Source organism: Apiospora hydei (genome assembly GCF_038363865.1).
Source record: "Apiospora hydei strain CBS 114990 chromosome Unknown utg000005l_segment0_segment0, whole genome shotgun sequence".
Lineage (NCBI taxonomy): Eukaryota > Fungi > Ascomycota > Sordariomycetes > Amphisphaeriales > Apiosporaceae > Apiospora > Apiospora hydei.
The window spans coordinates 1,729,621-1,740,483 of NW_027117364.1; the positions used below are offsets into that span (position 1 = coordinate 1,729,621).

Consider the following 10,863-nt stretch of genomic DNA (forward strand, 5'->3'; position numbering starts at 1 on the left):
CTTGGAAACAAACATCTCGCAGCGTCCTGCAGTCATGAAGTGAATGTCTTACCTGCCTCGCTCTATGCTGACAGGCGTTTGCTTCCGCGTTGAAAGACATCGCTCCTCGATAGTCTATTCTGGAGGTGGAGGTGGAGGTACAAGCAAACATAAGCCTGCCTCCATAGCAAGCGCGGCAGTCCGTATTCGAAGCACTGGAGGTGCGTGTGGCACCAGATTAGGCGCCCGTTGTCTCACACACCAAGACCAACAGCGAATTTGATTGATGTGAAGTACCTCTGCTGTGCAAGTAATCAAGGCTACTTGAGGTACATGGATGGCTCAACGACTTGCTAAGCCGCAACCTTTTCTGCTGCTTTCCCTTCCCTTCCCTTTGATCTTACATACTCCATTTCTTTTTCGTCTATCCCTCGCATGCCATCCATCCATCCACCCATCCACCTACCCGTTGATCCATGAAGCCATGTGGCCTGCCAGGCGGCTCTGACCATCCCGTCACCCGTCTGTCTACCTACTCCATCCGTTCTGCGGGCGCCGCCGGCTAGCGTCATACCCATGGCCTCGAGGCGTGGGTGTCTCCAGCTGTCTCGACGGCTCTGCGCTCTGTGTAGCGGTCTTCGCCCCATCAAGACATCGTGTACTGCCCATCTCCTGTTGGGGGTTTCCGCCCCAGGTCTCCATCACGAGCTTGGCCTGTTCGTACTACTGTAGGGCAGGCTTCCCGTCCTGTTCCCCAGTGCGGCAGCATCCCTCGCATGAGCCAGGCTGTGGGGACAGGCGATGAACTGTTGGCTCTTGTGCTGACTGCCTGCCTTATGTGCCTGCATCTTTGAGTGCCACATGCCGGCCCTGTCCTGGCTTAGCACCCCTCCCTCAGGTAAAAGCACTTTGCTTCAGCATATCGTGGCTTTCATTCGGTCCGATAGCCATGTGTGTGAAATATCCCCATTATAGAATGTGCGCTGCCATCGGGGATCAAAGCTGGCTATGCTGATGTCGCTGAAGATGCCGGCTTTACATGCATCTCGAGGCTCCTCGAGTGTTTGTTCTTCATGCTGCAACGATCGCGCTATTTGCGGTACTGCAAGCGAGGGTCTTGGTCAAAAGAAGGCTTCGTGGCGGAGCCTTACTCATGGGGTCCTCTACGACTAACAGTGATGCTCTGCGTCTTTCCCCAAACATCGCATGTCGGTAATGGCGCCAACAAGAGGTCCCAGCGTGCCGGCTGCGAGCTCTCGTCCCGGGCCAGGGGCCAATGCTTTCCGGTATCTGGAATCAGCTGTTCGTGGCCTAGACCAAGACACCCTTCAGGTGGCAGGGGTGCTTCCTTTGACTTTGCCGTATCGGTGCTCCAACGGGACGTTGGCCGAGCTGACGAGGCCGAAGATATCATCATCCTCCATCGATAGCAAGGCAATGGCAGTCCTTGCGACGGGAAGACCCTATCTGCCACGTGGTTATAGGGTCTCCCACGAGCCACTAGCAGACCCAGGCGAGTGACTGGATTCTGATACGCTCACAGGCTGACCAATGTCGCCTTGACAGCATGGATGCAAGATGCAACAACAGAGGCATGCTACACCTTCTCCACAAGTAGGGCGGCTGGGTGGTCAGCCAAAGGAGCGTGGCACCGAATCTTATTACTCAATTGGGTGAGATCGTTGAGCCTGAAACGCCGTTTCTGCAGGAGCGGTAGGTGGTGAGCTCCTTACACATCGGCCTCCGACCAACGAGACCGCAGTGGCCTGCTTGTTTGACGTACCTGTCGAACCAGAATATACCGTCCTGATCATAGCTTCAGGGATGGAGCATATTCGGAGCACAATATACCAATCACGGTATGATTCATTTCCGATACTATACGACTAGATGTTGATCCAAGCCATCATCAGCTTTTTTGCACCCTACCGACCTTGCCGCGCTGCCATGTCACCTGAGGTGCCCGTTATCCTGAGCTGGATGGCTCCCGAAAAGTTGTCATCAACTGCGTATATGTACAAGATTGTTACAAGGTGGTGGTCTATCCCGCATTCAGCGCAGCTTCGGGGTTCGCAAGTAGGGCCACACTGGGCCACACGCTTGTGTGACCCTGAAGGATGCATTTTGCATGATCCCACAAGCAGCAAGGGTAGGTTTTTCTGCCTAAGGCAATGTTATTGGACAGGCTTAGCCAAGTGGAAGATTAACGTCTTATCTGCTTCATGGGGTAGTCCCACGTTGCATGTATCAACTAGATTGCCGCCACAGACGACGATTACGATATTCGCATTTCGCCCTCTTTCACGCGTTGTCGCCTGAGTTTCGCTTTCGTCCCTGGACAATATGCATGGCCTGCTCCTACTGATTGAAAGCCAAGCAGTTGTTTCCCCGGACCTTCCTGTTTAAGAAAGTAGCCGCCGTCTACTGATATTTGCGTGGAGAGGAACACGCTTGATCTGACCCGAAGGCCTACCTACAGGGGAGTATAATACATTTCGGTGAGAATAGCTTTCAAGGTCGGGATGGACTGTCACACCAGCATATTGTCATACGTTGTATAATCAAGTGGTGTAAGGTGCGGTCTCCATGCTTCGGGACAGGAAGCGGATCTCTGCATCCTGTGAGGATCGTCTCACTGCCCAGGAGACAGGTCGAGTACGCCCTAGCACGTTCCGGATGGATAGTTGAGTACGGTGGCTTTAATAAGCGGGAAGCACCCGTACTATGCAGAATGCCGTATGCTATATTTCTACGTTCCGCACGGACGCCACTGAGAATACCTTTTAACAGTGGGATCACAGGGTGAGGAGAGGGGAGAGGGGGTTTACGGGAGTTGGATTACTGGATCTCTCTGTCACCTGTCACTTTTCGGTGGCTTTCCCTTCGTTGAGATCGTGTATGGTAAGCCGGTTTCGAATCCCTGAACGAGGAGTAAAACTTGCTTGCACACGAGGCGTACATGTTAAGTGTCATGCTAGTGACCTAATCATTGGCCCAGCCCAGCAACTAACAGCATCCCTTACACTTCCCTTTCCACTCACCATGCAGTAGAGCGAACTTCCCTACAATCCCTGTTCTCTAGGCCCTACGGAATGGCTGTCCTCATATAATACCACGGGGTATATAGCACTCTGAAAACCAGGAAGAGCAGTGAAGCAAATCCTCGAATTGCTCTACTCGACGCACGCTGGCCGTCATGAACCATCATGCGTTTTGCTAGCACTGGACGGAAGTCGTAGTTCGAGAAGGACTGTTTTCCCTCTTGCTGAGAACTACATAATCCACTGTATGACCCGCCCGAAGACCCAAAATATGTTGGATATCGCAGGAGGATCTGCCGCGGCACAACTTCTGAACAAGCGGATCGTCCCCAGGAAGTCCTTCCGGCTGCTGCCTCACCCCTCCTAGCCGCTTGGTCAAGTTATTGGGCCTTGCCTATGCGCTAGATGTGTATCTGCTAACAGGTATTTTGCTTCTGACTGAGACGCCAACATGTTCATTTGGTCCACTTTCGCTGATGATGGCAGTGTACGTTCTCCCGTCTTGGGATCGTAGAGATATCCATGGTCATCTACCATGGTCCTTTGAACACGAGTGTTTATACGTCTCTTCTTACCAGATATGGCATCGCCAATTACCGGCTGGGCCGTATCAGACTGGATATTCCATGTATTTCGGACTGGGCTTTTGACATGATTATGATTCAAAGTAGGTACAAAATGTAGAGTATGAATATGGTATCCACCAGGGCATAGTAATTTTTCAAAGGCGACGATGTAGACGATATGCCCTTCTCTCCTCATTGACACTCTTCCAAAGTTCCCCCCTTTAATACCCTCCAATGATGACGAGCTCTCATATAGTTAATAAACCCTAGGGAGTGACTTGCCATACCAACCAGTGATTCGGGGGAGGAAACCCGCATGTCGGCCAACCCCATGGGAGTATTAACCTTCTTACAACGGTGAGATTCCCCCTCCCCCTTCCTCCTCGAGATAGATCAACGGGGGCCGAGATCTCAGATATCCTGCTGACGGACATTCGTGGGCAGCATGGCGGTCACAACAACGCGTGTTGGCTCATGTGTAACATGTACCCTCCCCTCTCACTGTTACCCCTGAGTGTCGGTAGATACATCGCTCACCCATCTTCCGGCCCGAGATTGAACTCTGAGAGAATAGGAATGTGTCAGGTAACCGGCCACGTATACTTCAGCCCCCCTCCCTATGTCTATGCTCAAAAGGTCTGGGTAGCTGCTCCTGATCGGTTCCCTCCTGGCTCATGGCCAGGAGCCGAAGTAAGCCAGCATAACCCTTCCGTAATTGGGCGCCTACCAGGGCAAGGAATCCTCTAGAGTTACGACTTGTCGTGTCATGTCTTCCCCGGCCTTTGGCTGCGCATCTGAGAACGCGGGCCCAGTTGCCAAATGGGTGTGGCAAGACCTCACTGTCAATGTCAGCTCCAATAGATACAGAAACGAATCTTTCCGCGTTCCTATGGATGGTGCCTCACATTGTCCACTGGGTTCACGTCGATGACTTCCCGCCCTTCTCCAAATATCCATCACGATAACTACCTATGCCTTTTGATTTATAGAGCAGTCATCAAGTTCAAAAGATGCCGAACGGCAAAGCAAAGTATCAAGCCCTAGCAAGGAAAACCGTCATTTCTCTTCAAAGCCAATTCATCAGCAACCACAAAGCAAAGAGCCAGAGAGTGGTACTGGATCCGGCCTCCTGATTTCGCAATACCTGCCATCCTGCCTGCACTCCTTTCCAGTGTGCTATCCCCATCGAAGGCCATGATTGCTGCTGGACGAGAAAGCCAGGGAGACGAAAAAGCTAGAGAGGAGAAGCGAGCCCCTTTCTTTTCGCGCCTTTTAACATCACGGAACCGGTATGCAACCACTCGGGGGATAGGAGAGGATGATCGCCGCACTTGTCGTATGAGATGCGCGCATGAGACATAACTTAAGAGGCGCAATAGGTAACGAGCTCGCGCTCCGCAAGATAAAGTGCATACCCCTCAGATTCTATCTCAATATATGGCTCAATTTACAAGAGTTAATTTCGAATTGGTGAAAGCTGGAACATAATATGGAAAGAATCTTTCGAACGATTTTGTACTCTCGAGGAATGTACTCGAATGCTACTCGATACTCGAACAGCACCTGCCGTCTTCGTACGAATCATAACACCAACACTCGTACAGCAACCAAATAAACGCATGAACATAACATTCAAATAAGCGGCAGGTGTAATACTTGTATATTGTAGCCGTCATTACATTGGTTAATCCTTAAGGGACACCAACCAGCACCGTTAGGCAATCATCATAAACAGACAGACGAACGTGACCACAAACCCGGGCCCATAAACCATACACATGACGCCTAGTATAAACCCAGCAACCCAGGCATATATCACCCACTACGATGCTTGCGAGGGCTGCGACGCTTGTTGCCGACCACGGTTATTCGGCTTGCTATCGCTCTCCTCCGATTCATCGTCACTCGGCGACCGGCTTGGTGGTCGGCTGTTGTCCCCCACGTTGCGGCGGTTCTTGGTCATCTAAAGCAGGGTTACGTTAGCAAAACCATCGCGAGTCATATGTAGAATATACGAGAAAGCTTACCCAAGATCGGACTCCACCAATCAGGCCCAACGTGTACCCGCTGATGAACTCGTTCGAGTTTCCTCGCTCCGCTCCAGGGGTAGTGGGGGATCTAGCGGCATTTGTCATGGTAGCCACTTCTCGCAGCGTCATGTCGCCAGCAGGGGCGCCCGGAGTGGTGGGGGCTCGGTTGCGCGGGGCCGGGCTTTGGGGTCGGCTAGCCGGCCAGAACTGGCGCAATTCCTTGCTGAGCTCTTGGCCGGTAGTTGTCCAGTTGGTCCGGATGCTATCGCGGAGGTCCTGGACATGCCGTTTGACATCCAGCTCATTCTTCTTGAGCCAACTGACGTTGAGCTCTTGACGCGAGGTACCGCGCTTGAATTGACGGGCAATGTACTTTTCGTAATCACGCACAATCCTGTTTAGGTTGGTATTTTGTCAGCTGCTGATAAAGACAGAAGGACGCAAATGGCAAAAGGGGGCTTTGGAGCCACTTACTTTGTGATGATGCCTGTTGTGCTCACACCCTCGGTACGCTGGGTAACCAAGAACTTTCCTTGCTCCTTGATGGGCTTGTAAATGTCATCACCCTCGTCCGCGCCGTAAGGAAGATCGTCGTGCGCGACGTAATCAATCTGGTGCTTTTCGAGAAAGTCGGGAGTTACAATCCAGGGGCAGTTCTCAACCACCTCGTCCACCCACTTGCAGTGGCGGACCGTCTCGGCGCGCTCCATACCCGAAAGCACTGTCAGGCCCTTGCGCTTATGGGTCTCCTCGTCACCGGTGACGCCCACGAGCAGGTATACGTCGGGGAACGCCTTTTGGCCTGCTCCAGCTGGCGCATGTGGCCAAGATGGAAAAGATCGAACACACCATCGGCATAGACTCGGACGGGCCGGCCTGAGGGTGGGTCGTTTGTCTTGTAGCCGACGGGGTGTGTCAATTTGCCAATCGGAGGCGGTGCCATGGTGTCATCGCCATTCTCGTCGTCGCCGTTCAGATGCGTCTCCTTAAGTGCCGTGGGCTTCTTGCTCTTCCGGGTAACACGATCGGCAATGTCGGTGCTGGCCTCGGTGGTGTCACTGGGCTCACCGGGGTCGACTGGGGCGTGGTCGGGGTTGATCGAGGTCGTAGATGATTGGGGGCCCGAGTTTCGATCCGAATTGGCGCGCTGTCGCTTGCTGGGTGGGTTTGCGCCGTTGGAGGCCGAATCGGTTTTGCGGTGGGTCAACCGACCGGATTCCGGGGCAGTAGTGTCACCATCCTCGCCCGAGGCATCCCGGGACGAGGGCTGCAGAAGCGGGTTTTCATCCATCATGGCGGTCGTGGCAGCGGTTGTTGGGCGCTTACGCTTGCCTCCATGCGATGAAGTAGACGGAGAAGACATGATGGGAATGTGAAGGTATGGGGAGGGGGGCAGAGGGTGGATATTTATCGAATACCAGTCCAGGCCAATGTTAATGTTGGCGTTTTCGCGTGGAAGTGACGCAGTGTCCTAACCCACGTGCGCCTCCGGGTTCCTTGATTTGTCCAAGAGGAAGAAGGAACGGCAGATAAGGAGAGGCTGTTTGACGAAGCTGCGGTCGGTCGGTCGGTCGATACGTGTCGCCAATCCCGGGTGGTTTCGTTTGCAGAATAAAACAGGAACGGCAGGCGATAGCTTGCAAGTGGCGGGTTGGGTCGAGGGTTTGGAAAGTGTCCAATGGGTCTTGTTTGGAAAGTTGCAAGCCGGCAATTATACCTGATGGATGGATCCCTGGGCTCGATGCTTTCCTGCTTATCGTGCAACGTAAGAGGGTGCTGCAGGGCCGATGGGGAGGTATGACACGGAAAGGTTTCGGTGGTGGTTGTGTATGTACGTTGAGGACGGACAGGCAGGTCCAACTCTTACTTAACCAGAAGAACCAACCAGGACGGATCGGGGTCGCTCTCTCAAAGTTCGTGGAGTGGAAACTTTGAGCAAGCAGGAAAGTGGGACACGCGTAGAAGGCGCCGCAGCGGGACGACTACTTTAGACCTGCAAGAACTTGAAGGACGACTCGTCCTCTCGTCTGTCTGGTCCAGATTAACTGCCAGGTAACACGCACACACTGGCCACTGGACGGCCTGGTTGTTTGCTTGCTGGCTTGCTGCGGAATCGTCGATTTTTGTTTTCTCTGGCCTGGTCGTTTTCCGCTGGACTCGCGAGCTCTGCGCTCGAATAATGACGTGTTGGTTTGTGAGCACTGCCTTTTGCTGCTAATCGGGCCAATCAAGCAATCCACACCTCGTTCTCTAGACTCTTTTCTGCTCTGTTTTGTGATTCGGCGGCCTCTTCCGAAACAGCTACCACTTTCAATCGGATGCCTAGGTAACGATACGGGATGAAGATTTGGGGCGGAAACGAGAACGAGACTAGTATGCTATTGTATGTTTGTGTATGCAGATGTTGTTGGTTGGATATATGTAGACAATGTAGACAGATAGACTTGATAGCACTGAAGACCGAAGCACCTGAATACATGTACCTTGACAACATTAGCGGCACGCTTCCTCGCAGGCATGCCAATGTTAAAAAGTACTTACTACCTAGGTCCTTGAAACACCACCTTCGATCAGGACAGATCAATGATAAGGAACATTGAACACTGTCCACCGCTCTTACACAAATCGTCGCTACAGTGTGTACACAGTCCACCAGGCAAATATCGCTTGTACAGTATGTATACACTCTCTCTTTTCTCTAGTAGGATATGCATCAACAAGCAATCAGTCTCTTCCTCCCGCTTATCGTATGTTCCTAATGCTCCATGCCCCGGGAAAGAAAGGGGCGGGCCAACCCAGCGCGCGAAGGGGGACATTATTGATTTAAAATTACATGGAGCAATCTCTGCACCGTGAACCTTCCCACACCCTGGGCCGGTTCGAGTCCATCAACGTCCAGCCTGTCCAGTCTGTCCAGTCCAGTCCAGTCCAGTGCCTTCTGTGCAATTCCCCCATCATCGCCTCATCGCTTAGCAGCCAAGCAAGCCGTCCTGTTTCATTTAGGGATCTTTGCTCCAGTTCTTCTTTTCCTTTGCAGACTGGCACAAACAAACCCCAGGGGAAAAAAGTTGGAAGGCCGCTTTTTTGCCCATCGCCCAACTTGGCAAGGGAGCTAGGGAGGTACAACGATGACGAAGGTGCCATGGGAGAATTGTGGCGCCATCCCACAGAAGCTTGGGGGCCGACATACCGATAGGCAACCGATAGACATTACACGGACTGGACAGATTCAGGCCATCAAAGGCCACCAGGTGCCAGGGTCGCCAGTCGTCGCGTGCTTGTGCGCCCATTTTCTCCATCTTGCATGATGCTATCGATAAGGCCATCACCAACCTGGGTGTGCAAGTACGACGAGCAGTCCAGTGTGGTGAGTGGTGAGATCAATTGATAGGTAGGTTTCAAGTCATGTTGGGTGAGACATTGCGTGTTGATTCCCTCACTTGTGCGAAGCCAACTCAGTTGCATGGCAGTAAAATCTTGATTTTGAAGTACTACTGAATGAGGCAAGTCGATATAACCGTACCAAGCAATGCTAATAAGAGGGCATCCACACCCGTGATGGTATCGTTACTCCGTAGTTCCCTGAAGCAAAAACAATACCGTGTCTCTCCTCCCGTCCGTCGCAGTCCAACGCCCGGTATGTAAGTAAGTATCCAGCCGCCTAAAACAGGTCAGCCAATAAGCAGCAATTCCATTACACATTTCCCCTCCCTCTTTTTCCATCCCTAGAGTGAAGGTAGGTGGGGTAAGGCCTGTAGAGAAATAGGTATCATATCATGTCGTTTCATTCATTCTTCTGTTTCCTCGATTTTTTTCGAAAAGCTCGGTTCTCATCTCGCTACGCTGCTGAGTCGACGACTGAGCCACTGGACACTGGTATCCTAGACCAGCCTCACGGCGCGCTGCTGTCGAGTGTGCCGGCCGCAGCGGTGCGGGTGCCGCGGCGAGCTGCGGTAGCACGTCTTGCGCGCGTTGTCCGGGGCCTTGCGCCCAAACTTCTGCGACACCTCGCAGTACTCCATGCCGGCCGGCACCCACTCCTGGATGTGCTTATGGAGCTCGCAGCGTGAGATGCCGCACTTCCGGCAGTAGACCTGGCCGCGCGGGGAGCAGCGCCGCCAGCGAGGACGACGACGTCGCCGCCGACCCCTGGCTGACCTCGCGGTCGTGCTGCTGCTGTTGGAACCTGAGCGCCATGGCGTGGACCGCGTCGGCCTGCGCCTGGTCTTGGGCTTTCGAGGTCGTGATCCCCTGCGCCTTGTTCTTCTCGAGGTCCAGGAGCGGGCCCGCCAGCCGCCACGCCCACTCCATGTCGTTGGGGCCCTGGCGTCGTGCCGACAGCGGGACGGTGCCGTGCATGCGGCGGTGGATGGCGTAGAAGTGTCGCGATGCCAGGCCCAGGCAGGTGCTGTCGATGGGGTCGAGCCAGTCGAAGATGGCGAAGTGGATCTCGGCCGGCAGGTGCATGATCTGGAGCTTCTCGCCGGGCAGCTGGATGAAGGGGATCGGCTCGTAGTCCATCACCGAGTATGACCGCTGCGGCGACGGCAACGCGGGGCGCACCACCAAGGGCGCGGCGCCAGCACCACGTCCCGGGAGTACCGAGGTAACCACGGGGGTGGGCTGCTGAGGATAGTGAGAGATGGAGGCCGAGTGCTGGTCTCGGTGCTGCTGCAGCGTCATAGGTGATCGCGATGTAGGCGTGCGCGAAGTGGTAGGGATTTGGAAGTAGGAGTCTTGGTCCGACGGCTTCGACGACGGAGAAAGACCCTTCTCAAGGTGGCCCCGGGGCGTGGAAGGCGCGCCGGGCATGCGGTAGTCGCTGGTGGATGTGAAGGCGCGACGCGGTTGCCTCTGCTGTGTCGTCACCTTCTTGAAGCCGGGGTCCTTCTCATTGGGGGTGTCTTGTTCCAACACGGCTGTTTCGTCAATCGAAGCCAGCTTTAACTCGGCGATGCGGCCCCCGATGCCCATCGCCTCCGAGGGCGAGCGCAAAACCTCAACCATTGCGACGGATTGGCTTCTGGACGCAGGGGAGGTCTTGCGGATTTCAAGTTTGACGTTTGAGTAGACAACCACTCCAAAAGTAGTCTGTCGATTGCAGTCCGGTCTGGTCTGAGTGGTCGTGTTGCCGCTGTTATGGCTGGGGCACTCGTGCGTGTGTGTTGTATGGTGTGTGTAACGTTTTGTCGAAAGAGCTGATGAGCCGAATCTGGAGTTTGCAGATAGCTGGCCAGTACGGGGGAG

At 53.9% G+C, this 10,863-nt stretch overlaps 2 protein-coding genes across 2 annotated transcripts; both read right to left on the reverse strand.

Annotated features, from left to right (window-relative positions):
• Positions 1-5,408: 5,408 nt before the first annotated feature.
• PG997_006026 (cytidylyltransferase) lies at positions 5,409-6,979 on the reverse strand (the record flags this gene model as incomplete). Its single annotated transcript, XM_066810341.1, has 4 exons — positions 5,409-5,549; positions 5,614-6,010; positions 6,091-6,427; positions 6,466-6,979. 4 exons carry the CDS (start codon positions 6,977-6,979, stop codon positions 5,409-5,411), a joined length of 1,389 nt encoding a protein of 462 aa, XP_066669264.1.
• Positions 6,980-9,497: 2,518 nt separating this feature from the next.
• On the reverse strand, positions 9,498-10,623 carry PG997_006027 (uncharacterized protein; the record flags this gene model as incomplete). The annotated part of the gene is made up of 2 exons (XM_066810342.1): positions 9,498-9,710; positions 9,775-10,623. 2 exons carry the CDS (start codon positions 10,621-10,623, stop codon positions 9,498-9,500), a joined length of 1,062 nt encoding a protein of 353 aa, XP_066669265.1.
• Between the last annotated feature and the right edge of the window lie 240 nt (positions 10,624-10,863).